The 27950-nt window shown below is 43.3% G+C and overlaps 2 protein-coding genes across 4 annotated transcripts in view; one reads left to right on the top strand and one right to left on the bottom strand.

Annotated features, from left to right (window-relative positions):
* FHIP2A (FHF complex subunit HOOK interacting protein 2A) overlaps positions 1-11032 on the bottom strand; it is a 36043-nt gene extending 25011 nt beyond the window's left edge. For 2 of the 3 annotated variants that reach the window (XM_075108025.1, XM_075108026.1), the window contains exons 1-3: positions 10898-11032; positions 3270-3348; positions 1340-1509 (exon numbers count right to left, since the gene is read on the bottom strand). In XM_075108025.1, the coding sequence (XP_074964126.1) occupies positions 1340-1509; positions 3270-3348; positions 10898-10942 (294 nt within the window). In that variant the 5' untranslated portion in view covers positions 10943-11032. Of the gene's footprint in view, positions 1-1339; positions 1510-3269; positions 3349-10201; positions 10282-10897 lie in introns of those variants that run through there. The other variant, XM_075108028.1, reaches the window with a different exon arrangement.
* The window catches only part of ABLIM1 (actin binding LIM protein 1), a 221427-nt gene continuing 204363 nt past the window's right edge, over positions 10887-27950 (top strand). Inside the window, exons 1-5 of the mRNA XM_075108029.1 lie at positions 10887-11015; positions 12157-12255; positions 12686-12823; positions 13380-13569; positions 14667-14719. Coding sequence (XP_074964130.1) covers positions 13550-13569; positions 14667-14719 — 73 coding nt within the window. The 5' untranslated portion in view covers positions 10887-11015; positions 12157-12255; positions 12686-12823; positions 13380-13549. The remainder of the gene's footprint in view (positions 11016-12156; positions 12256-12685; positions 12824-13379; positions 13570-14666; positions 14720-27950) is intronic.

Below are 27950 nucleotides of genomic sequence, written 5' to 3'. Positions count from 1 at the left end.
TGGTTCTCCTTCCAAGGTAATTATCCCTAGATTATTAATCCCTAATTACCACTGAGTTGTCAAGCAATCTGTTGAAAAGAATGGCAAAATGTGTACCATCAGGGTGCATCTACAATAATGTGATAATAAGTGATTGCTGTGAAGGGATATTCTTTTTGCAACAGATCTTTGCAACATCTTGCAAGCAATGAACTGCATGTTTACTTCAGATGTATCAACTCACAAGTGGCAAAGTATAAAGACAGGCTGTACAAGAATTGCTTGTACAGGCATATTTGCATGAGTGCAAAATGACTTCTCTCAACTCTTAGAAACATACTACTAATTACCCGCTTCACATATGTCTCCATTTCATCTTGGTTTCTTGACAAAGTTTATAGATTACTGAATGAGCTGTATTTCTGAGCAAGTATTTTCATTACAACAGGTATCTTAGCCTGACCGTAGAACAGATGGTATAGTAACAGTAATTGTAGAGCTCTGGTCCTTCCAGAGCAAGGAACATCCCAGACTCTGACACCTAGTACCCTACATTGCCTATATAGGTAAAACTGAGCAGATTAAAAACTCATGGCAGCATGTAAAAGATGGACTGACAACGAAACCATGGAGAGCTCAATTTATCCTTGGAAGAGCTTTCCTAACTGCATCTGTACCATGATACAAAAAGTTCTAGCACAAGGGCTGCCAAGTTAATTCACCCTGTGATCCACCCAGCCCCATACATTTCAGCTCGTAAGTCTGCCAAGAAAGATGTCAACAAGAGCGCACCAAGACCATGAAGCTAATTTCACTTGTGCCACAAATCAGGCATGGGAAGAACCAGACAACATTGCCAAGGGCTGTATTCATACCAAAGATTCAGATGCAAAAGCTGTCTGGGGATCAGCTTAAATTAATGCTTTCTGACATCGAAGTCTTTCTGAGCAATAACTCATCGCATTAAGAAAAAATTAAACAAAATTAGTATTTAATACAGCACTTTTAACCTAAGAATCTCCCAACACTTAACAGAGGAAAGAGAGGAATAATACTGTCTTGTAGAAGCCAGAAAGATTCTAGACTGAACAAAAATGTTTCTCCTACTTCTGGCTTCACAGTCAATATTATTGGAGCAGTAAGTAACAAATCTCAGGGTACTGCCTAGTCAGCATCTCACTAGTTGTCTCACTTTGGTCACGCTTGTAAAAGACTATTAGTTGTAATATGTTGGTAACACAAGCTAACAGCTATTTGCTAGAGTTCAGTGTCCCACACTACCATCTACTGTAGAACTTCAGTCCCTTTTACTACTAGGATCTCACACAAAAGATAATCTGCTCTGTTGAGAAGTACATACATCAGCTTTTCCTAGTGTGTAGAGAGTCTCCAAAATCTTGTGATGTAGCAAATACTCCATACATGGTCCTGTTTCACCTGACTCCCTCTCATTTTCTTCTTGAACTAGAATATCCAACATCTGTTCCAGGTGAGAAGGAATGTTGGTATCAGTCACAGGAGCTTTGTCATCTAAATAGAAGAAATGTGCAATTAAGAATTATTAAAGTATTGTCCTATTCGTAAGTTCAGTTCCAAATTTAAGATTTAAAAACATGACCAGTCATTTAAAGAATCTTATATATAGTATGCAAGTTTTTTTACAAGTCTTAAATTGAATTTTCAGAACTATATCTGGAAATGTAAACTAGAATATGCATTAGGCAGATATCTTACCGTGCAATGAAGAAAAGGTGAAACACTAGATTTCAAAACATGCATTCATTACACAGGCAAAACAGAAAACTTGTACAGCCAGAAACCAAGCTTAGGGAGAGAAAGGTTCAACTCTCAGTCTTCCAGTTAGTATTCACCCTGTCTTTATAACTTCCTCTTTGACTCTTCACAGACTATTCTGAAAGCTATAAACAGCCTCTAAGATCAGCTTAATTTGCAGCTTATTGGCTCCTTTACAAACTAAATAACTACATAAACAGTTTTTCTAACAATAACAACACAGAAACCCCAAACTCTATGTTGTTTATTCTTCAAAAGTTTTTAGACTTGTCATTTATACTTTCTGCATTAAGACAACATTCTATCAAACTTCATGAAGGAAAGGGAAAGACTGATTTCATTATATTAAAGTCATGAAGCTGTTGTGGATATATGTCACTGGCAGTGGGAGCTGGCATTAACATGTCGTAGAGCACGTCCACACGTGGAGATTTTCCTTTTTATTTTTTTAAGCTAAATTCTACTTGAACAAATATCTCACTAGGGAAATTGTTACTACTTCTTATGCAATAATCTAAAAATAACTGTCACTTGCATGCAAATAGCAACAAGATCACAAGTGATCACAAGAGTGACTCAACAGAGTGATATTGGTCTCTACCACAACATCCAGTTAGCCTGGAGTGTTTTACTTGAGTTTCCTAGGCATAATTCTGCTCCCACTGCAGAGGACAGGAATATATCCACTGTATGGAAACTTGTTTTTCACAAGACTTAAAAATCTGGGAGAGAGGTCAGCTTTTATTCTGTACCACATAATAACAGGTATCAGTTTTCCCCTACCACCCTGACACTTCTACCTTAGTAAACATCACATAGCATTCCAAAAGATGGGTATTTAGAACCAAGGGTCGAGTTTCAGCTTGTAAGAGTAAATATTGATATCAACAAGATCACCAGTCCTAGACACGAACACAGATTCAGTAGCTACTCTAATACTAAAAACTAATAAGCTTGAAAGTTTTAACAAAATGTGTTCTAAATTTGCTCACAAATTCACTTTTCAGAACTGTTATAAAAATACCTTTCATAGAAACGAGACACTAAAGAAAAAATACCTAATACTGAGCACACAGAATTCAGATATGTCCGGTAAAATCTATGACCACAAAATTACTTTTGTTAAAATCTTGGAAAGGAAAAGAAAATCCCTGATGCAAAACAATAAAAAGCTTAACTGCAGGGACTACATTTCTGTAGATGTCTGTTTAGATTAAGCAGAATATGTGAAGACAGAAATTGGGTCAGATGTGAAAAGGTACAGTTCTCTACATGGTACTCAGGAAAGCCCTTCCCTCGATCGTTTTTCATGCCTAGTTTTTAAGGGATTAATGGAGGTACACAATATTTTTAATTACTAATTGTAATTGTTGGTATTTTTACAAAAAACATGACTCATTTTAGTATTTCTTAATCTTTGCTTTTTAACAACACTGAAATTGGTAATTCTAGTTTTCACAATGAAGAGACAAAACCAGAAAGTTTTCTTCTCCTACCTGATGTCTCTATGTAGTAATGGGTGATTGCTTTCCAGTGGTAAACGAAATCTTCTTGTAATGGAAGGGAAGGTGCGAGCTGTGGGGAAGAAAACCCACAACAAACAAATGAAATAAACATATTTCCTCAGAGACTAAATCAAATTTTATCTTATACTTGGAAGTAAACTGCTGCAGACTAGTGCTAAAATTCTTACTCTGGGCTGTTTTACCTTTAACAAGGACTATGTACAGATAGATCTATACAAGAGTATAGATCTCAGAGTTTTGTCCTGTAGGAAAAAATAATGTTCTTTTACATCTGCTTTTGGTGTCATCTTCCCTTTCTGTATGCTCTGTGCTCCTCTCTCCCTCTGCTCCCTTAAAAATACCGATTAGCTGCTTCATACAGTTTTTGCCATGCCTTTTTTACTGCTAACCACAACTTTTAAAAGATTTTAGTTTCTTTTTTTTTGCACATCAGGCCCAGCCCCAGAACTTGATGGTTTGGGGTTTTTTTTAAACAAATATGTTTGTTATTTCATTTCTGAAAGAAAAGGAAGTTTCTTCTTTTCTAGAGGAATTTGGGATGGCCAGTTGGGCGTGACTGGCATTCAGGAATAACATGCCGCAAGAACGAAACGTAGCCTCCCACCCAGTCAACATCAGTACTGCTCCTTCCTCACTGAGCTTGGGAACGGGGTGCCCTGCAGCCCATTACACCTCAGGCACAAACAGCTGCTGCATGACAGGCAGCATGTGAAAAAAGAAGGACCGTGATCATTTTACCACTACGCTCTCCAAAATGAGAGTTGAGGCAAACACTGAATTTGTGACCACAATATAAAATGTTCAGAGCTGGTAAAATCAGAAATCATATAGGTTAAACCCCCACCACTCAACAGACCATATGAGGGTCTGTTGCTACTGAGGCCTAATCGTACTTGCTTGAGGCTTTTTTTTTTGACAATCAAGTCTCCAAGTCATTCTTTTATAGGCAATCCTGAAATAAAGGATTATCACTTGACATGATGGTAGCAGTGAGACCTGTGGGCAAACAGAAAGGATCCCATCTGTAAGTTAGTGTGTCCATTTTTGAAGGATAAGGAGCTGAACCACCCCGACAAGCTACAGAGTGCTTCACAGAATCAGAGTGGCTGAGGTTGAAAGGGACCTCTGGAGGACCTCTGCTCAAGCACAGCCACCCAGAGCCAGTTGCCTAGGACCACGTCCAGGCGGCTTTTGAATATCTCAAAGGGTAGAGATCCCACAACCTCTTCAGGAACCTGTGCCAGGGCTCAGTCAGCCTCTCATTGAAAAAGAAACTACAGATACTACACTTGAGATGAAAAAAACTCTGAATTCCTCTAATGCCTCCTCCTAAGGCCCAAAACGTGCCAAGTTGCCTCAGCTCTTGGACAAATAGAAGCACAGAGCTCAAACATCTGTATACTCTTCACTGGGTAATGTTGGTCTCTTTGAAAAAGCCTTGGAAGTTTTCCACATCAGTCTTTTCCTTGAATTTAACGACACTTAAATTTATCTCAGTAAAAATGTAAAGCTCAGTATGTCAACAGCATGTCCTGCTGTGATAAGAAAGTGGAACGCTCATTTTTAATGATCCTTTGCACGCAGGACTTTGAAATGCAAGACTTTTTAAAAGTAGCAGTGCTTGGTACCTATCTATGCCTGCATCCCGTGTGGAAACACGCCCTCACAAATGACAACGAGGAAATGAAACTTACATTGCTTATCCATTCCCTTACAGTCTGTGGACTCATTAGGTCTTCCACATTTCCATGGCTGGGCACTGAGAGCAGCACTTTAGCACACCAGTTACCACAGAATAAATATCAGGACACCACACGGGACAAGACTAGTTTATTTTACTATGAAGTTTACTAGGCTATTGAAATTGAGACGAATAACTGAACAAACTGAAGACCGAGCACATGATATTTTGTATCGTGCATCATGTCACACTTGCTGCTGCAGATGTGTATTTCAAGCAATGTAATGATCATTTTGCATCTTTCTGTAACAAAACTATACCAAAAACTTAGTTCTGGACAATGAATGGCACAGACACCACTTTTGAGGAATACCAGGCCTTTCAGACCACTCTATTTCCAAAGTAACATGATAGATAACATTAAAGATTTATCTTTGACTGATGTAATTTTCCTCTCCACTTCCTCTAGTCTCATCTGCCTCGAGATGAATTTACTGCCTCTGAGCAGTGCCAGGAAAAGGATTTCACTTCTCAGCACTGTCAATAATTCATCCACCATGGGAGAGAACTATGGATACAGACATTCTCCCTCCCAACAAATGCCTCCAGGGACTCTTCTCAGAGGTGAAGAGGTAATTCAGGCACGGGTCCTGCCCTTTTTAATTAAAATACTCAGTGATTTCACAGAGTCTACTCTGAACAAGGACTGCAAGACAGAGATACCAAACAAAGATACCATTAGTATGTGCGTGCACATCTGCATCTGTGTACTTAGTTATTTAGACACAAAATCTAAGTAAAGACCAAGGCTAAAATACCAGCTTATATGCAAACAAAGCCCAGCACTGGAAAGCATTAGAAAAATGTAAGCTCCCAAACACCTGGTTGACATGCTTTAACCTTACTAGGACAGGTAATTCTAGGATGAAGTTGTAGTTTCTAGTTTAGGATGAATTATTAGCTACCAGCTGAGATGAAATACATGTAACAGTTGCCAGTCTGAACAATCACTCTTTTGTAAAAGAACACATACTTGTATAAAGATTCTGAAGCAAAACAAAACTCATTGTGAAGGCCATTAATTTCTGCTATTTGTCTAATTTGAAGGAATTACCTTAAAAGTGTAGTTATTTCTCACAGTTACACTAACTCATTTTGATGTTATTACCTATGTTCTTACTAATTTTGAGCTATCAATTCCTAGTATCAAAAAGTGAAGATCTTCTCCTTAGGGGAAAAAACCCCGACATCTTAAAGATTGCAGTGTGGGTATTGGTATATCAAATAGCCAAAATTCACTGAATGCTACTAAAAACCAGCCCATTTGAGCAGACATTGATTAGCTCTTCCATCTGGTCCCCAGCTCCAGCAGTCGAGCTTCCTGGGAGTCAGGGAGTGAGTGTTCTCATTTGCAAGCTAAACTTAACACATGCTGCCTTATCATTCTGGTGACAATGCATTACTAATGACTGAACCCCACTCCTTCCAGGAAAAGTGCTGTTCTCAGGAGAACTATAGATCTTTGACCAGAACTATAGTCTGCTCATTATAAAATCTGTCCAAAATACAATTCCACGTAGTATTTAAAAGTACATAGAAATTTTGTTTAGGCAGGAAAAAAATCCACAACCTCAAGAGCAAAGAAACCTATAAACATTCGGTATTTAACAGCAATACCTTTGTGCATTTAAAAATTATTGTAGTATTTTTCATGTATACTTTTCAGAAGTGCAATTCAATACTGAAAAGAAAGGAAACAACTGAAGCTGGTGATACCCTGCAATATCTTTCGGACAAGTTCAGAAAGTAAAGAAAACACTATATAAAAGAATAACAGATACTGTGTGGTCAGAAAAAGAAAGCGGAAACTGGGTCCAAGAGAAAGGAAGGGGAAGTGCAAGCACACTCCCCTGACTGAAGCAAGGAAAGCTACAGCAGTCACTTGATGTTTTCCTTCGATCTTACTACTTTACTAGCGCGAAGGTTTGCCCTGAGGGAAAATTTGAAAAAGGACTAATGCTGGAAGGTTTACTTCATTCCCTCAGCTGGTGAATGAACAGACTTTATAATGGTTACTGCCTCCAAGTATAAAATTAAGACTGCACATGCTTACAAGCCACGCATTAAATTTCATCATCATAATTTGTTAATAGTAGCACAATATTAAAAAAATTAGTAATGTGAGGTCATTACATCAAATAAAGTGGGTTCAAGAAGAATAAATCTTGCTCTGAGCAGTTAATGATTTTGGAGCAGCACCTGTAGCAAGTGACTCAATTTCTTTCAAAGCTCAGTTTTGCCTCAAAACATGAATGGAAAAGAAGCTACTTAGAGCATGTTAAGGTACCAGTGTAAGAACTACAGTGGAATAATAGATTGATAGAGAGGGGTCCCAAAAATGTGCAGCAGACACCAAAATCTAAACCCACTCCCAGATACCAAGAGAGTGATACAAATAATCTTGTTTGACATCAAACTGCAAAATTAAAAACAACCAAAATAATATTTTTCCTGCTCAAGGTACACAGCTGGAAAACATCCTTTTGAGTTCACTATTAAGATGAAACATCTGAACGGCCAAATCAAACACAAACAAAACTCCTTTGAGCACCAAGTAACCACTTTACAAAGTTATTGTGTCTAGGGAAACATGACGAAGAGCACAAGATCAGAGAAGAAATATGTCTAAGTTGCTGCTTTGTTACTGTACGCTACATTTTGTATGTTGTTGAGAATGCAGCACTCCTGGAATACGTTTGGGATAAAAGTATATCAGAAATGCATAGCAAAGAAAAAACATCTTGGGGACAGGCCATACATAAACCATCACAGATTCATTGATATTAAAGCCATAAAGCAACAACATTTCTATTCTGCCCTGACATAAGGTAACAGAACAAAGACTGCAGTCCTCCCCACCATTCTCAACAACCCACCCAACCCAGTTTCAGGATGCGCTTTTAGGATGGTACCACAATGGTGCTTGCTCATATGGATGCTGCAGAGAAATCCAGAAAGGGCAAAAATATCTAAAATACTGGCAGGATTGACATATGATAAGAGGTGGCAAAAATTAGGATTTAGTTGTAATGAAAATCAGCAATATGATTTCACACACTTGGGCAACTTAGGCAGAGAAGACTGAAAGTTTTGGGTTATTCAAGGTAAGAAAAAGTCTTAATAAAAATCAGCTGGTCCCTTATGTTTGCCTCATCATAGTCCTGGCATGAAGGCAATCAAAGAGTGGTACATTCATAAGTGAAGGCCAAATGCTCCTATGTGTATTAGACTCTCAACCTTTGGAACGCCTCGTCATAGTTCACAGAGGTGGCATACTGACGGTAAGATAACAACGATTATCTAATAACATAGGAACTGTTACTATTTAAAGGCATCTCTCCAAAGTCTGCAGGCCCTGAAGCAGGACAGGAGCACCCTATAAGTGATGTCCAGGAGAAACGACAGGGAAGGGCTACCAAAACAATTCTGATTTAAAGTAGTCCTACCAATGAAAGCTAAGCCTAGGCACTTCAAATGTATTTAAGTGTCCAGCTCAGCTGAAAACCGTTCAGCCGCAACTGAACTCTTCTGGGAGGTAGGCTCCCAAAACCTTTGAGAATTTGTATCTTAGTTACCAGTTCAGTTGCTGATATTCAGGGCTCAGAGTCCACCTGAGGCTGCATGAGCTATACTTACTCCACAGCAATAACAGCAAGTAAAAACAATGCTCCAAATTATCTGCATTCTGAAAACAGCAGGCAGCATCAAGGTGGGCTTACCTAATATTTAGGATTTACACCAGTTTTCATTTTCAGAGTGGCAAAGCTAAGTAGCCCACACACTTCAGTTCAAGAGAAAATGAAATACTGATCTAAAGTCACATACAGCCCCAAAACTGGTTAAAAGTTTCTATTTCCCAGTTCTGTGTTTGACTTACTACGTCAAACTTCCTAGCTGAAGTAAGAGACATTCTTAACATCCTCTTGCTTTTGTGGTTCCATATTTCACTCCTAGCATGTGGTGCTCGGTATTTCTCACAACCCTGTAAATGCAATTTAGTGCAGTATTTGTTACCAGGAGATCCATCACAGTGGCGTTAGCAGGATGAGGCAATTCTAAAGGAGACACTAGAGCTGAGCAAAGACATACAGCATGTTGTTTGATAGCAGTCACTTGCAAAATGAGGTTATTGATCTGCTTCTGGTTTTTGGGGGGGGAGGTTTAAATTAAAAAATATCGTCTAGTCCCTACTATCTCTACTTTTCCCCTTTCCTATTCAGTTCATTCATTTTCCCTAGTTTTTTATGGATCTCAAATAAATGCAGCTCTTTTTGTTATTTTTTTTTGTAGACATCAATAATGTAAACATTCTTCTAGGAATAACTTTTGTAGATATCTTGAATTGATAGGCCTGAAAGAATAACTTCTCCTCCACTCCTGCATATCTCAGTCAACCACTCTTATTCAAAATGTGGCACAGCTCACCATAACAAGATTTCTTTAGTCAGGCACCCACTAATTTCTGTTTCTCCTCGATGAAAGCACCGTCTGTTGAAAGCATTCATATGTGGTCATAGAGAGTTTTCAAATAAGTCGTTTCATCATTATTTAAAAACACTCCTTTCCAATTGCTACCCTACCACTAAAAAAGCAAACTAGGAACCTGCAATTAATTAATACATGCTTGCCTTTAAAACCTGAATAGTCCTGCTCAAGACTGCAGAACGACAGGCACGCATAAAGTCAAGCATATGCTTAAGTATTTGCAGCATCGAGGCATACAGTAATGTACAAAGGGTGCCCCTCACAAGAGGCAGGATTTTACGTGCAGGCTCTTTTTTCAACCCTTTGAACCTTCTTCCTTTCACACTTTCCACCCTCGCTTCCAGCAGTATTTCATTGCCCATTTTCAGCACCTAACCAAAGTCGCACCTCTTCTAGCTCAGTCTCGTAGGTACTTTGGCTTACCGAGAAAGGCGCCGGGAGCCAGAGACATCACTACCAGGACCCCACCCCACCGAAAAGCAAAGAAAAATAAAACGTGCAGGCAGTAAATGGGTCCTCAGAGGCGAGCAGCTGAACGCGGCCTACAGAAATGGCAGCTTCAGAAACAGGCCCGCTGCCCTCCTCTCCCCAGCGCGGCGATGGGCACAGACGTGCGGGGTCCGCGATGACCCCGGCTGCAGGTACCGCGCCCCCTCGCCCTCCCCTCCCGACCCACCTACAACTGAAAAAGAAACCAGGGATGCGAACGCCGGTTTGACAGTGACAACATCACACAAAAGCACCGGAGGCGGCGACTGCTGTCTGCTGGCCGCGACAACAAGAAAATCCTGAGAAGTTTCCTGAATACACCTCTCTTATTTGTTTCGCAGAGAGGAGCCGGGCCGAGCCCGGGCTGCCCTCAGGCCCGGTGGGGGGCGCCGGGGCCCCCCGGGAGCGCAGGTTCCTGGTGGTGACAGCCCAGAGGTGGCTCCCGATAGCCGATGGGGCCGAGCCGGGGCCGCCCGGGTCCCCGCGGAGCCCCGGGCCGCGGCCGCTCCCTCCTCTCCCGGCACCTCCGGCTCTCGGGAGCCCCGTCCGGCTGCGGCCGGCGCTGGGGCGATTCGCTCCCTTCCCTCCCCTCCCGGCTGGGCGCGGGGCCGGCCGCTGGCCCTGGCCCGCCCGGCGTCTGCCTCCCTGCCCCGCGGCAGGGGCGAGCCGGGACCGGCCGGGCCGCGGCTGCCGGAGGATGTGCCGGTTCGGCGGGGCCCCTGGCCGCCGGCGCTGCCCCGGGGGAAGCGGCGGGGAAGGGGCGCTGAGGGAGCGGGCCGAGCCCCCCACCCCGCCGCGCCGCTCCTCCCCGCGGGGCCCGCTCGGCGGCTAGGCCCGGCTTGCATCCCCGGCGCGGCGTGGCCGGGCCCGCCGGCGGCCTTACCGCCTCCACGGCGTGCTGCAGGATGGAGGTGAACTTGGAGAACATCCTGTCCCGCGACTGGAGCAGCCGCTGCCGGGAGGACCGCGAGAGCTCCTCGATCCGCCGCCGCCGCTCCAGGGTGAGGGCTGCATGCGGGGGCCTGGCCGCGGGGGATCGGGCGGGCGGGCGGCCGCCGGCTCTGCCTTTCGCTCCCCGGCGGACACCGTGGCACTGACACCGCCGGGCTGCGGCACCGGCTGCCGAGGCTCCGGGTGTCCGCCCCGGCGCGGCCTGCAGGGGCCGCCACCCCCCGCACACAGCCAGCCACGCCGCGGGGAGGCCCCGCGCCGCACCGCCGCGCTCCGCCCGAGGCCGCCCGACCCGCGGGCCTGCCTCCCTCCCTCCCGCCCCGGCGGGGACGCTGCTGGCCGTGCCCTCGGCTTTGTCGATGGCACCGGGCCGCTTGTGCCGGGCCTGCCCGGGGCAGCAGCGACTCTCTGCCGGCCCCGGTGCGCGGGCAGTGCGGGGCACGGCCGGGGGTGGGAGCGGGCAGCGAGCTCGGGGTACTCCGAGCCGGCCCCCGCACCTCGAAAACTATTCAGTTTTGGGCCCCTCAGGACAAGAACATTGATGTGCTGGAGCGTGTCCAGAGAAGGGCAACGAAGGTGGGGAAGGGTCTGGAGATCAAGTCTGATGAGGAGCGGCTGAGGGAGCTGGGGGTGTTTAGCCTGGCAAAGAGGAGGCTGAGGGGAGCCCTTCTCACTCTCTGCAACTGCCTGAAAGGAGGTTGTAGTGAGGTGGGGGTTGGTCTCTTCTCCCAGGTAACAGGACAAGAGAAAACGGCCTCAAGCTGTGTCAGGGGAGGTTTAGATTGGATATTAGGAAAAAATTATTTCCTGAAAGAGTGGTCAGGCACTGGCACAGGCTGCCCAGAGAGGTGGGGGAGTCACTGTCCCTGGGGGCATTCAAAAAACATGTAGACATGGCATTTCAGAATGGGTTTAGGAGGCCTGACTTGATCCTAGAGGCCTTTTCTAACCTTAATGATTCTGTGATTCTCTGATGGCACCTCCCAGGCAGGGGGCGAGGGGAAGGGCCACCCACCACCCATGTCTCTGCCCAGAGGCCTGCTAGCAGGTCTCTGTGTCTACATGTGCCATTCTGGTTTGTGAGGTCCTGGCTGGCTGCGGTCCCTCTGGGGCTTGCAGTGTACCATGGCATGAGAGGACTCGTGGCAGTATGCACATTATCTGTTTCACTGCTGCTCTTTTTTTCCCCAGAGCTTTGAAGGAGACAGAGAGGGCTTTATTCTACCTCTAAGCCAAATGCTTCTGAGAAAAAGATCCCTGCCATTGTCCTATGCCATAGGAAAAGCAGAGGTGAGGTGGGGTGAGCAGAGGTTATAGATGTAGCTGGTGGGTGGTGTGATGTTTGGTAACAGCTACAATTCATGGGATAGTGTTTGGGTGCTGGGCAAATGGAAGTAGGGCAACAGGATTGATTTGGCACTGGGGAAGCATAGTGAAAAGTTGGGTAGGTGACAGACCAGTATGGGAAAGGGAAGAGAACCTGTAGTACCAAATGGAGAAAAACTTTCTCATTAATTTTTGGAGATGAATGAACACCATCTTCCTCCTATGCTAGGAGCAAGCAGAGAGATGAATCAAAAGACAGAACAAAACTACTATTTAACAGCTATGTTTTAAATTGTGTCATCTGGGAAGTCTTACTATGACTGTTGATCTTGTGACAAAGTCTTACTAATGATTCTGCTGTACTGATTGTTGTTACTACCTCCATCCTTTGCAGGCACAGAGAGCTACAGTCCAGGTACTCATGGAAGTAAATACCAGTTGTATGTGGACACCTTTGCCGAAGCGGCTAAGGAGCAGAGCTAGCTATTTCCTTCTTAAAATCCGGATGTATCAAATAACATAAATTTAAAAGGTAATTATTTTTTTAAAAAAATCTGCTTATTGGGGGTTCATCAAGTTATAGTCTATAGATGTTCTTAGGAAATTTAAAATTTTGATGTGGGTAGTTGTGGGATGAAACATATGTACCACCTCTGCGTTTAGGTAATTATTAACTGGATGGATGCTGCATTTGGAAGGTGCCTGTCTTCTATGATTTAACATAAAAAGTTCTATTAGACTTAAATGTGCTTTAGGAGACAAACCCTTCTTCAGGTGAATTTAAGTGGTGTCTACTATAGTTTTACAATTCATTCAGATTATTATTAATATTTATGTATATTTTATATGTAAATACTTATCTTTATTTGTTATATTATAAGTACAGTTCGGCAGCTACATCCAGCCTGTTTATATGGTTTGTATTGCAGGTTTGTATTGCTTTTATTAAAAAAAGAAAAACAAATGCGGAGTTGTAGGTTTGAATGTAAACATGTCAGCAAGTGGGCTGAGTAGTGGTACATCTTTTTTCCCATCAGTGTGAGGGTGTTTGCTGTGTTAATGGGGACATTCCCATTCTCTCACCACAGATACCATTTTGGAGCCTGCATCCTTTGTGAAGAAAATGTGGATTTAAGGCACAAGTGCTTGATTAAGGTGTCTAAGAGAACATTGTAATTTAAAATGCTCTTTGCACTCCATTTGTTTTTGCAAACGTCTTCTGGGTGTGCCTGGGCCTTCCCATCTCTGAGCAGCTTGTATGAATAAAGGAACAGTAAGGTACCATGAAGATGTAAAAGGAGACAGTTTTATAACAGTGAACGTGTTCCTAAGTGTACTTCACAATTCATGAAATCATAAGTCATCTCTTCACAGATGGTGAGGTAAAGATTTTCTAATGCTTGACAGTATCTTATTATTCTAAGAGTGCCTGATGTATATAAAAACTTTTTTTTTATATACAGAACGTTTCATTGTGGTTGGAATTCAGGTTTTAGTTGTAAAAATTACTTACTAGGACTCCTCAATATGAAATGCCTTGCAGTAAAGGAAACAAAGAAAGTGTCACAATTCTATGATTATCCCTAAGCTTATTAAGCAAGTTGAGTCTCTGTAAATAACCCTGCATTTACTTACCAATACACTGAGCTTGAATTTGTAGCCATGCTGCAGAATCCAGTCTGTGGTGCAAGTGATATGGATGGATAACTAAACAGATATGGTTTTTTTATGCTCTGTTTTCTCCCAGTTTTATGCTCCCAGTTTTCTCACTGCTGGGTATATTAGATAAATACTGGCAGACCAGTAGTAATGCCACTCACTGGAAACTAATGGAAAAATTATTTCACCATGTCAGTGCAAAAGATCTTAGCTGAGGTTACATTTTATGTTGATACTTCGTGTTCTCATTGGAGATGTTTCATCTGGAGATTATTCAGTTACTGACAGGCCTCCGATGTCATGTAGTGTGCAACAGTATATCTTCACCTGCTGATGCTTGATGTTGCTTCCACTGAAATAAACACAAGTATTACTACTTATTTTAATGCTTTTGAGATCAGAGTTCTGCTGGTTTGGCATTGGGGTGGTTTTTTTTTTGGCAAGGTAGTTCTGGTTTTGGTGTGGCACATGTGGTGAGTTACTGTTTTGCTTGAATGTGAGTTAAGACACAGCTTGAAAGCAAGGCTATTTTAATTGATAGAGCTTTTGGGAACTTTTATCCTTCTTACAAATTAATGAAATTGTCTAGATTAAATCAATTTAAATGGAGTGAGACAGTGAGATAATGTGCTAGCCTTTCTGTCTGAAAATCTCTCTGCTATTTCGACTGATGGCACCAGGCCAGCCTCTAATGGATGTATTCGTCTACATTACAGAAGAACTTCCTGCAGCCTGGACTTTTGCTTCAGAGAGGTTGAGGATTTGGCAGGTACATTTTTGCACCCCAGAATGAAAACATGCTAGTAGAGCTATGTGTAATACCTATTTATATTCTGCACAGGAATTTACTGTGTTTATAATAACCAGATTGACATCGATGTTTTCAGTGACTACTTGGATGAAATGAAGAATGAAGTGTTAGTGGCTCAGCATGATCTCTGCTTTTGAGAAGGGCTAAAGAGATGTTTAAAATCAGCTTCATACCTTTCTGATTCTGGGTTTTAGTGTAGAAAGCAAGCATTCTTCGCATTGGTTATGAAAGAGCATACAGCGGGATTGAGGTCCAGACTATACTTCGCCCAATTTTAATCAGTGTCTTGCATGTAGTATCGTATGTGCTTCTATTCGCTGTAATTTTCCATCATGAAATTTCTGTTTGTGCTTTCAGCTGCATGCAACACCTCTCTCCTTGCTGATTTGCTAGTATGTAATCGGCTCGTGCAACATTTTTCTGAAATCCCATTTTCAGGCATTTACTGGTCTGTGCTTCCTGCTCCACATCTGCACATCTACCTCTGTAGAGACGTTCATTTGTGTTCTGATGGGTTATGACCTTCCTAGTCATTAATCTATCAACTGATTGCTTACCTGTCGCATCTGCAAGTGTCTTTTTACACCATCGCTCAGTGCTGCTGTGCAAGAGACAATACTGAGCTGGATGGACAAATATGCATGCCCAGCAGGCTATTCCCTATGTTTGTACTTGGGGTACGCTGTCTGTACTACCCTGCTTTAGCTTGTGTAGTGGGTTGTAAAGGAGACCAAGAGGAGGTAAGAAGTACATGTTGTCAGTGAAATAAGACATTTGTTTTCCAAACACATCATGTTTTCCTCAAATGTTTCTATTCCACTGGAAGCATTACAATCCAAGCTTTCCTCTATAAGTGAATATATAAGTGTTCTGCCATAAGCTATCTGCAAGTGTTAGCATACAATAAATTATTGAAAACAGATAAAATACTCTCAAATATTATCAGTCAGAGCTTAGCCAGTTTTCACTGAAGCCCGCAGGTTAGCAGGACCACAAGTTTACTTGTTTGTGTGGTAGTGGAAGCTTAAAGCAAAGAGATTAAGGATAAACTTCTGGGTTTATGCCATGTTGCAGCTGTAATGACTGCAAGAGTCTGACTGTGGTATAGACATAAGACTGGATTTTGCCCCAAAATATTGGAAAAAAAAATAATTGAGTGGTCCAGCTACCATAAATTGGGTCCCTCCATCATTTGTCTGTGTACCTGCAGAGAGGGAAATGTAGCACCCAGAATCTGTGTGTATTTCTGGAGAGAATTTTGGTGCTTAGTCTTGACCCTAATAAGAGATTTCTGAGTAATTTTCAGATCAGCTCTGACTGCGTTGTTTGTTTTCTAATGCATAATAAGATTTCATTGTTACTCATATCTTTGGATTTAGGGCTATAATCTTTTAATCCCTAAAATGTCATCAGATAATCTGTTTAATCATAAGCAAAAGCTGATCTTGATAGTCAATATGAATTTTGCAAAATAGTTTGGGCACACTACTACTATGCAAGTGTAGAAACTTTCAGGTCTTTCTTTAGCATTAGTCCACAATTAAAAGTAGGTTTTTGTCAGAGTTTCAATTCAGATATCTTTGTCTTGAGGCATACATGAAATCTTTCATGGAGCCTGATATTACAAATTTTGGCATTGTAAAATGTCTTAATTTTGAAGCAAATGTCCAAAATATTTGTGACGCAAGGTACTCGGTAGTGGCTTCATGATTAATTTTAAATTATTGATAGCACAGTTGTCTAGAAAGGCCCAAATACTACTGTCACGGCAGTGTAACTATCCCTAGAGTTACATGACAAAAGTCCAGTGGTGTTCTTCAGTATTTTGTTACACGAGGAAGGTGGCCAGTAAGTCCTGAGTTCTGTTCATGGCGTCTTGGTAGGAACCAGCTCTCACCAGCAGGGGGTACAGATGACCTGGTTTCATCTGTAGGACACAAGCCGCAAGGTTCCCTTATGGCTCTTTTTTTGGGGGAAGAAATAACCCTATGTATCCTGTGTAGAATGGATTAGTGTATCAACTAGAACTGTTACCTCTGGGCTTAACTGCTGCATGTTACTGGGCTTGCAAAAGCTTTGGTTGCTACACATGACTGCCCATCACCGTAGCAGTTCATTTGTCCCATTTGGTCCTCAAATGATGTTATTTGAAGTTACAGGACTCGTTTGAGTTTATGAAGACATTGACTTACCCCTGTGGCTATTACATCTCACATGATATTTGCATCTTTGCAACAACTAATCCCCAGTGAATTGAGGAAGATTCATGTATTCAAAGACTGGCCCTTCTTGACAACTAACTGAATTCTTGTGTGGTTCCCAAAGAGGTGAGAGTGACCCTGTACATCACCATTGCATTATTTTACCTGTAGGTGAGGGTGGAGGGAGCCATCTGAACACTTCCAGTTAGAATTTCATTCTCAGAAGCTCTCCTCTGAGCCAGACTGCATTTCCAGAAAAAGTATGATCCTTTGTAATTCTTTCTGAGTCATCAGCCCTGTAGGGTCGGGCATCTGGACTTGGGCGAAGCCCTTAAGGAACTGACCTGGAGGCACTACTGACAAGCAGCAAAAAAAATAAAGTCTGTAGTAGACCTAGAGTTATCCAGAAATGTTTCTGTTGCTCATCACTGTTCTTTTGCCTCAGGCTACTTTGGACTAGGTTGACATTCAGTCCCTGTGTTGTGAAATGCTGAAGTAAGCAGATCTGTGTTTGTAATATGCCTAATATAATGGAACCTGTTCCTAATTAGATCTGGGAGGGGTGCTATAATGCACTGTCCTCGATTCCTGCCTGGCAGCTTATGTGCCAAGTGAAGTTTTTACATCCATTTAGTTTCTCTGGTGTTATGTTCAGATGCTGTTATCCCCAGTCTGTGGGTCTCCCAGGAACTCCCAGGCAGTGGCATACTGAGCTGGTATTTGTACAGCTGGGGTGCCAGGCTGCTGCATCAGATATGTGCAGTCTGCATTTCCTTCTCCCTCCCCAGCAGTAATAACTAGGCAGCAGAAAGCCAATTGTTATATTTGGCATTACAGGTACAGCATACGTCAAAATTCTGTATTCAGACGTAGAAGTCTTGTACTAGCATTAATCAGTTGCCATGAGTCGTTGCAAAACAGTTCATCCCAGTGCTAGATCATAGCCCGCAGAGGGCAGCCTGACCTCGTGTTTTACTCCAGCAATGTGCTCAATTGGAGAATTCAGCCATCTGCTGGCATCTCTATCAGTGTGACTTGCTGTGGAATAAACAACTGAATGTTGTGGAGAATTAGCATCAGCCCTAAACGTGAAACAGATTCAAAAGTGGACAAAAAAAAATTAATCACTTGACTAAATTAAACCTTCTGGTATTTTTTGTTTTTAAACATAGTGAAAGAAAAGAAAATGCATGAGAAAACTCGGCTAGACCTGAGCGTTAAATATCTGACATGTACAAAAGATAAGTTTATTATTAGATGTCAATAGGCAAGAGAAAGAAAATATCTAGAATATGTGTGCCTGAATACATTGGATAAGGCTAACAGGAGAAGAAAAGTGGTTTTCATTTTTTTCCAAATCTCTTCAGGAATCTTTCAAGAACTGAGTTACTGTTATCATGACTGTAAGACTGCCTTTGGCTGGATGGCCCATGTTCTTTCCCAAGTGTGTCCTGAGTCCTTGTGAAACAGCCATCACAATTTCAAGGACATTTTGTCTAAGAGGATGTGTCTAGCTGTAAAACTGATCCGTGCCAGGTTTGGGACTAGGGGTTGCTGTCTTGACTTAGTATGATAAGGAACAAGATATTCAGTTCCTGCAAAAGAGCCAGTGCTTTGTGTCTCTTAAATCAAATTGCATCTGCCAGCTAATTAAGGAATGATCTTGATATGCTTTGAAGGGAGGCCTGTCCACTTCTATAATTCTCAGCCAGGGGGCCCTGCAAAACAGTGTTCAGAGAAGAAAGTAAGTATAAAGAAAACAGTATTTGAGGAATTATGACAGCCTCAGCAACATCTCAGTTCCAGGAGTACAAGAGCAAACCTAAGCACCTCTTATGATCAGATGTCAAATTACTCTCTGATATACTTTACCATTGATGTAGATGATTAATTTCTTTGGTCTCAAACTTTCTTCCCCACATAAACATGGCTGTTTACAGCAGAATGCATACGCTCCTCAGGAGTTCAGCTCACTGCAATTGCAACCGCAGGTTAATTTTTGCTTCTGATTCCTAAAACTTCCTCCATATATAGGAGTGCTGAGAGATTCTGACTCTGCTTTATTCATAATATTCTTTGCTATTCTTCCTATGTTATTCATAAACATCTTTGCTAATATGAACATTGACCAAGGAAATATCTGTCATGTTTTACATTAATAGCATGCTGTAAAAGTTAATCTACATAAAAATGCTTGCACTTTTAACTAACTCTGATTGTCTAATTTAATTCAGTTTGGCCACAGCAAATTCTTTAGGGTAAAGGGTAAGGTAGGCCACACAGTGAGATAATGCCCTTACTTGATGCAGATCTAAAAACTCTAATTTATAATTAACAACACAGGTAGTTTATGGGATTGTCTTTATATCTCCTGTAGGCATGCACTAAATACATAATTAGAAGAAAAAATAATTTAGGAGTCCAGATTCACAGCTCTTAGTCATGGTACATACTTAATCTGTGAGCCTGTGAGAACCTGATGCAAAACCCGATGACATTTCTGACTCTGAGCTCTTTGTTGGGATCTTCCTAATAAGGATACACGCGCAGGGGTGGTGCCGAAGTTCTTCAGCAGTAAATGCTGGACAACATTTAGCTGATCTTTCCAAACCTGACTCTCAGAAACTAATTTGTCATTTTGGCCCTTGTGGCCTAAGTTGCCACAGGTACGTTAGCCATTTTGGTGCAAGAGCAACATAGACTAGATATTAACAGGCTTATTTGAGGGGGCTTTTCCTTAGCTGCTAGGACTGCCAATATTTCTTGGTTATATAAAACCTATAGCATTTATGTGACAGCATGATCTTACATGAACTGAAAATAAAATGTTGGGTTTTTGAGTCTAGTAGTCAGTACTGACTTGGGATAACATAGGTTCAATATTATAATTTTTGCCATAAAAGTACATATACCACAGACAAACATGCAGGGTTGGATAACATGCAGAGGATTAAGAAAATTGGGTCTACACAATAAAAAAAAAGAGGAAGATGACTTTGGGCTTTGTCTCGCTCAGATAAACTTTCTAACTTTTTGATTTTTTTCTTTTCTTTTGTTTGATCATTAAGTCTCTTTATGTATATTTGTGTTATTTGGGAAAAAAAAAAACTTCAGTAAAAATTTATATTAATATTTAGCATGAGTAATTTGGAGCTCAATTCTCCATTGAAAGGTATAAACGAGAACTTTTCTCCAAAGAGATTAGTGGGAGCTGGCCTTGAAGTTCACTGAAATCAGTGAAAGGCCATGTATTTATGTGAACTTGCTGTGCAGTACTAATTGCAGACTGTAGTAGGAGTCTTATATTGAAAGTAAGAGAGCTGTCTTGCTTTCATGTCATTCATGTCACAGAGAACTATTTACTGTGAGCTTATTAAAATTCTGATTAAATCATAAGACTTAGCAATGCTGTAGATTTTGTTCCCTTTTTGTATGACTGCTATAGATTTGCTTTCCCTGAGAAAGGAGCTGGTGGAGTTATGGTGGAACATGAGATAAAAACTTGTAGAAAAACCCTGTAGTTTCTGTCATTCTTCAGCATCCCAGTTTTGCTTCAGTGAAATACAGTTAAAAAGATTATTCAGGCCAGGCCTGGCCATCCTTGCTCTTTGCCTTGTTCACAGAAGCTGCTCTTTGAAGCCTACTTCTGTAAGAATTTGTCTTTCGCTCCAAAAAAACCCCTAACTTTTGTCACAATGACCTGATTTCAAAAGGAAACATACTGTGTTGTGCAAAGATGGGTACATTCTGACTGACGAGTTATCTGTATCAGACAAAGATGTAATGCTGGCTGCTACCTGCTTTTTCTTCCATGCTAAGTTATTCTTCCCTGATTTTAATTAAAAAATAAAAAAGATTTACATACAACTGATGGGATCTTAATTACTTTTAAAGCTGCTATCCTACTTTTGTATGTGACAAACTGGTTCAAAAGTGATGAGGGAAAAACAATGAGATTATAATCCTCATTTTCCTTGGAATTGATGCTAAAAATATCAGTAGTTTATATCTTCTCTTTGAGGGGATGGGGAGAGGGTAGGGAGAAGGGCAGGGACTGGTACCAGCAAATTGTTGGAAAGCCAAAGCACAAAACTTGCAGTGAGGTATACACGTATCCAGCATGTTGCAAAGATGGTACAGTGCCCCATGTTAGGTTTCTGAGGCTTGGTCCAAAAGGTACTGAAAAGCAAAGGGACCTGCTGTGCAGGTGTCATGATTTAGCCCCAGTCAGCAACCAAGCCCCACGCAGCCGCTCGCTCACTCCCCACGGTGGGATGGGGGAGAGAATCAGAAGAGTAAATGTGAGGAAATTCATGGGTTGAGATAAAGACAGTTTAACAGGTAAAGCAAAAGCCACGCGTGCAAGCAAAGCAAATCAAGGAATTAATTCACTCCATCCCATGGGCAGGCAGGTGTTGGCCATCCCCAGGAAAGCAGGGCTCCATCACGTGGTAACAGTTACTTGCAAAGACAAACACCATCACTCTGAACATATTCCCCCCCCCCTTCTCCTTCCCCCAGCTCTGTATGCTGAGCATGACGTCATATGGTGTGGAACATCCTGGGGTCAGTTGGGGCCAGCTGTCCCAGCTGTGTCCCCTCCCGGCTCCTTGTGCACCTGGCAGAGCCAGGGGAGCTGAAAAAGTCCTGGACTGGTGTAAGCACAACGTAGCAACAACTGAAACATCTCCACATTATCACCGCTGTTTCCAGCACAAATCCAAAACATGGCTCCATACTAGGTACTGAGAAGAAAGGTAACTCTATCCCAGCCAAAATGAGGACAGCAGGTCACGAGTGGGGCAATGTATTGGCTGTAAGAGTTCAGTAAAAATGATTAATGTTTTCACATTTCGAACTCAGGAATCCAGGCTTCAGTGGGTTAGCTGGACATTATCATTCTTTTGAATTCTCAGTTTGTCTAAACCCAGTTTACTTAATGGAAGGAAAACCAGATTTTCTCTTACATATTCACACAGTGGCTAAGTGGCAGCAAGGTATGCTGCACAGAGAACACAGTCCAATATTTAGAATACCTGAAAATGCAGGTTCTATTCTTTGCCCTGACATAGATTTTCTCTGTGACCTTGAACAACATACTTCGCTCCTAAGGGCATTTAGGCACCTGAAGATACCAATAGGGGATTTGAAAACACCTGTTGTTTGGTAAAATATATTAATCTGTTTGGGCATCTCTAGAAAATCCCAACGTGCTTGTTTGTATCTCTTAAAGCTGAAATACCTTTAAAAAATTACCTTAGTGGGTCTTTTTCCACTATCTGAGTTAGAAGCCTAGGCTGTCTGTGGGAAAATGTAGGAGGTAGGATTCTGCTTCCCAGTTGACTAATTCAGAAGCCTCAGGTAGATGCCTGAAATAAAACAATGTCAATCACTGCTCCTTAATGGACTTCTAAAGTAGTCAGGAAATGGCTCAGTCAAACAGCTCAACAGCTTGCTGCTGCTCAAAAGGATCATCTCTTTTCCCTCTTAATGGTTCCCCCTCACCACTTCCTGGCTGTGCAGTCCTGCACTTGCCCTTTGTCAGCTCCAGTGTTTATCTGAGCCTTTGGTTTCTTTCTGTTCTTCTGCATCCTTACCTGGCAGGAAGATAACCCAGTGCAAGAAAGTGAGCAATTCTTTGCTAATTAATGAGCTGAAGTAGTTCCTTGCGGGACAGACCCGTGGTGATGGCGCTGCCGTGAGAGGAGCAGGAGCAGATGGGTTGGAGTAAGAGAAGAGGGAGCGCACGGGAGGGCATGGGACCACACCACCGCTTGCAGAAGCAGCAGTGAACTCTTGGATTGGCTTGCCCCTCCTACCTGACTCAACATCTCTTACTAAGTACTGAGGTCTTCGTCTGTAAAATAGTGATAATGCTGTCTCACATTTCTGTACTTCCCTCTTCCACCTGCTTCAGCTGCCTTCCGCATTCTCTAGATATCGGCAGGATCTGAGACAGCAACTGCAGAGGCTGATTCAGCTGCACACATGCAGATTGCCTGACTGGTACTTGTGGCTAGTGAAGACATGCCCTCCAGAACTGCTAACTGTTGAGTCCCCGCTGCAGCTTTTCTCCTTCATTTTAATTTCTCTTATTCTAATATTTGTGCTAATTTCTACAAACTTGTAGGGATGTAGAACTCCTTCTGAATTATAACTTTAATCAACCTAAATTTAAACTCTCCGTATGCAAATCTGAAAATTCTTGGAGGGCACTTGATGGACAGGTGGGAAAATAAAATTCTATCAGCCTCAATTCCTCTGGAAACCCAGCTAAAAAGCTCTTTTTAGTAAATGAGCGCTGTATGTGATACATTTTAGCATTCTCTGACCAGCATGTCTTTTGAACTTCACTGCCTTAGAGACATGACAGGGTAACAGCAATAAATTCTTTGTGTTCTATAGAAACCCAAGTTACAAATGTCTTTCCCTTCCCACTTCCTAGCAGTATAAAGAAAGGAAGTTCTTCATTAAAAAGCTAATTTCTGCATGTTCCTGAACCTTCTTTTTAAAGCCATCTATTAAGTATCACACAGGGGAACCCTTGGTAGTGCTGGTTACAAACTCAGTGAAGGAAGCGCATAGGAAATGACTCCATTAAAAATACAAGATGCTGTCATAGTACATTGACTGAGGAAAACCTTTGCTTTTTTGGACAAGAAGGAAAACTTGAGTTGTTTGCAAGTGGAATATTCTACTCATTTCAGAAAAGAAGACAGGGAAAGGAACTGTTTTTCAAGTGGATGTCAGACTACCAACTAGGGATGATGCTGTAGGAGTTGGGAAAGAGAAGAAGAACCGGAGATTAATTTCATTCCTGCTGCAGGATTCAGAAACATTTGCAATAGGCAAGAAAACAGAATGACATAATGAGTACGGTTGAACAAAAATGTGGGGTACACTAGGGTAGTCCATGGCAAGTAGAGCTGAATGTGGCTAAAAGTCACTGCTACGCGTGAGCACGAACACAAATTCAGATGAATGGATGTGCTGATTCATTTTTTTGTGCATGTATCACCCGACGGGGAGGCACGTGTTTGCTGTCCATTCTGCTGCCGCTTCCATGCTCTCTTTCACAGACATGCTCCCTACCCTGCTGGCGTGGTGGCAAGGTGAGCGGTATAAAAGCACTGCTGGAGGGTTGGTCTGGGAGAGCAGATACACTGGCCAGGTTGCACTTTCCAGCGGCAGTGGGAACATCTGACACGTCTGTTACTAGCACCCATTTCTGCTCTGTGGACACACTGTGATGCCATCTTTGCCACCTCTCTTACATATGAAGATTTTGGTAATTGATTTTTTTTGACGGAGAAAGCGTGTAGGCTTCTCACTAGTATGAGGATATATTGTGTACACTCGAGCAGAATGGAGGAGTGTGATTGAGTCTCCCCGGTCATTTAGTTTGCATGCTGGCTCCTCACTGAACAGCACAGATTGTGCTCTGTGTGCCTTACTTCATAGTTGCCCATTCAAAATTGATAAGAGTCTGCTCTGGTGTTTTAATTTCACTATTCTGATGTGGTCTTCTAACCTGTTATTCTCGACAAACCAGGTGGTTGTTTTGCTTAACTCCTGCCAGCATCTAATAAACTGGTGGCACAGGGCTTTTCTTTTTAGTGTGGCTTGGGAGTATTTGGCTCTATTGGACTGGAGGCCAGGTTGCCGTGGGAGGGCTGTCCCCTTGACACCGATCTTGTTCTTCCGTGCTTTCAGTCGGTCGCTTGCAGCTTTTATTCGGGTGCCAGGAGGAGGCCGAGTACTCTTTTCTGTATGTTAATGCCAAGATTGCTTTGCAGACATTGCTATCCTTGTTACGTCTGTACACAATTTACGTACACAGATGCAGGTGTATGGTTGCTACGCTCTGTTGCTGTTCGCTGGGCGAATTTCAAGCTGAGCCGCAGACTTCAGTGTCAGGTCGCCCCTGAGCTGGATTGCGGCGGTGCGCGTGATTTTAGAAGACGAGCCGCCTGCGCAGCACTTCCAGGAGCGGGGGGTCTCTCCTGGAGCGGGGCTCTTCCCCGCCCTGCTTTGGCAGCCCGTGCGGCTCTCCGGTGCGGGCAGCGCACCGGTGACAGCGACATTACCCTGCAGCCCCCCCCGCCCCGCCCCATCCCGCCCCCGCGCCCGGTCCCGCCTCACGGCGGCCCCCCCGCCCCGCCCCCCCCCCCCCCCCGCCCCGGCAGGCCGGTGCGCGGCGGCACACACGCACCCCCCGCGCCCCCCCCCGGACACGCACACGCACCGCAGGGAGGCACCCGCCGCCCTCCCGGACCCGCCCGGCCCAGCGCCCGCTGCACCCCGCATCATCGCATCGCTCGCCGCTCCCCGCATCGCCCCCGCACCGGCACCGGCACCGGGCGGGGCGGGCCCTGCGCCGCCGCCGCCGCCCCGAGCCATGTCTGCCAGAGGTGGGTCTCGCCGCGCCGCGCCGGGGTCCGCGTCCCCGCGGGGTGCCCGACCTTGCGCGGGCGGTTTGGCAGCAGGGGGAGGCGAGGAGGTTCCCCCCCGCCCCGGACACCCCCCGGCCGTCGCCTGCCCGGTGCCGGTTTGCAGCTCGGCCGGTTTGCAGGGGCCCCGGGGCGGGCTGCCGCAGGGCTCAGCGCCGCAGAGCATCCCCCGGGGCGGCGGCTCGGTGCCGTGCGGACGGTGGTGGGTGTGCAGAGAAGGGAATATGGTGGCCAGGGTGGGTTTAGGGTCAGCGCTGGGGGGTTGTTACCGCCGAGGAAGCACTCACCGCCCAGTACCGGTGCAACGTCGGGGAGGCACCGGGCTTGTTCGTCATCCCTAAAGCGGTGCTGCTGTTGGGGTGTGGTGGTAAATCCGCCCTCAGATCATACCTCTGGGGGGCATTTTTGCATCCAGCTTGAAATTCACGTTTCGAAGTTCCGACTTCAAATTTGCGTTTGTTTTAATAACGGCCTAAACTCAAATAGCCTTTGTCCTTCCTTGCGTTTGTGCGGAGGCTCTGGCGGCGTGTTTGTTAATTCTGGGCTGGAGATGAGCAGATCAGCCCTCAGTGACTGCGGATCCCGTCTTGTCCCAAACTTCTGCCTCCGATTTGAGAAACTGCTGCAGGTGTGGCCCAAAAACTGGTGCTTTAGTTGTTTTTATTATAGTAAGTACCAGTTAAAGAACCAGAGGCATAAAGTTAAGCATTTTCTGAACGTTGTCATAACAAAGCAGAAGTACTTGTAAGCATCTCCCGAAGAGAGAAAATTATCTGCACAATGATGACAAGGAAGACGGCTCCCTGGTTATCTCTGAATTGAAAAAATACTTTGTCAAAATTACGGATTGCAACTTAACAACTCCCTGAATGTAGGGGAATGCCATATTTGTTTGTCCCTTTATTTCTGTGCGTCTTCATGTATTAAATAGTGCTCAGCATCGACCAGTTTTTTCATTTTCTTGGATTCCTGTTGACGTCCAGATGAGCTTCATGCACGTGGAAGGCATGGTGTGACTGCTGAAAGGTTGTCAGTGTTTTGTGGTTAGGACCGTATTCCTAAAGCATCACACCCATTTTAGATATAAATAATAAATGGTGGTGGAGCAGCATAATTCTTTATGGCACAGTAGAATTCTTCATTTAGGAAGCAATGGACTCTATCGGTGTCCAAAGAATCAATTTCTGGAAGAATGCTCCGTATATTAGCATCAGTGCTGTGCTAAGGCTGCATTAGTACTTGTGGGGAGAATCCAGCAAAGCTTTATACCGTGGATTAAATTCGTTGTCTTCAAAGGGATGCCTGGATCTGGGGAAGCAACAGAAAGCCTTTGCAGTTTCATCTCTGCAGATGACTCCCCAAAACTGAACAGTAAAGAATGGAAAGCCAGGGAGTGTTTCCACTGGCCATAGTCCCTTTTCCTCCCCCCACCATCCCTCTTTCCTATTCATCTGCGCAACACATGATGTTTGATGCCTGCTTGATTCTGCTGGAGAGCTGCCTGAAGGAGAAGGGTGGATTCTTTCTCAGCCTCTCCCATGCCATCTAGGTTTTTTGGAGTAATTAATTGGAGAGAGAGAATCCATAGGATTTTAGGGAGGTAGTGAATAAGATTCATAAAAGAGATTGAGATATTAATTTCTGTCAATATCTGCTTTCCAATTTTAACAAATGGGCTTAGCTGGAAAATAAGTGTGTCTGCGCAAGTAAACAGTTACTCAGTAATGACCAAAGTCTATTCATGTGTTAGGCAGTATAGACCATTGTTATTATTACCCATTTTAAGCACTACTGCTGTTAAAATCTTACAGAGGAACTTACTTTTACACACTTATGTGGTATGATGGGTCTGAATGAGGTTATTCATGAGAATGTAGCTCAAAAAAGAAGTAAGTCTTTAAGAAGTTAGGGCTTTGTTCAAACGTCAGATAGGGACCCATTGCTTCCTGAAGGCAGATTACCTCGTGCATATGCAGTCTCATTAAAGCCACTGTATCATTAGGGTCTCCACGCTCAGCACATATTGATTGTTAACATTTTATGTTGTGTTAGCTGTCCGAAAGGTGATCGTTATTATTCTGAATGCATCAGATGCTTGGAGCTGTCTGCAGGTTGATTACATACCAAGCATAACACGAACAGCGAAGGAGTTAAATGTTCACCTCTGCCATTTTATTACTAAACTGCAGGAGATATTCAAGGGATAGTAAAAAACATCATGCTATTATCAGTGTGCAATCTGTGCAGCTCTCTGTTCACCTCTTTTGCTCCAGGAGGCAGCATGGTCTAGTGAACTGACTGCAACAGATGACACGAGAAACTCCCGAAATCCAGCGGTACTTCCGTACTTTTGGACTGTTCCTTTTAACTCTTCTGCTCTAGTTTCCTGTAGTTATTTAACCAAAACTACCGATGTAGTCAATCACATTATGGCAGATTGTAAATCAATACAAAAAGTATAACTAATAACACAAATTCCTGTAATTTTGCCTTAAATGGAACTCCAGGTGAAGAGTTCATGCTTCTCGACTTGTACAA

The sequence above is a fragment of the Phalacrocorax aristotelis genome, chromosome 12 (assembly GCF_949628215.1).
Source record: "Phalacrocorax aristotelis chromosome 12, bGulAri2.1, whole genome shotgun sequence".
Classification (NCBI taxonomy): domain Eukaryota; kingdom Metazoa; phylum Chordata; class Aves; order Suliformes; family Phalacrocoracidae; genus Phalacrocorax; species Phalacrocorax aristotelis.
This window is presented reverse-complemented; position numbering and strand designations above follow the sequence as displayed.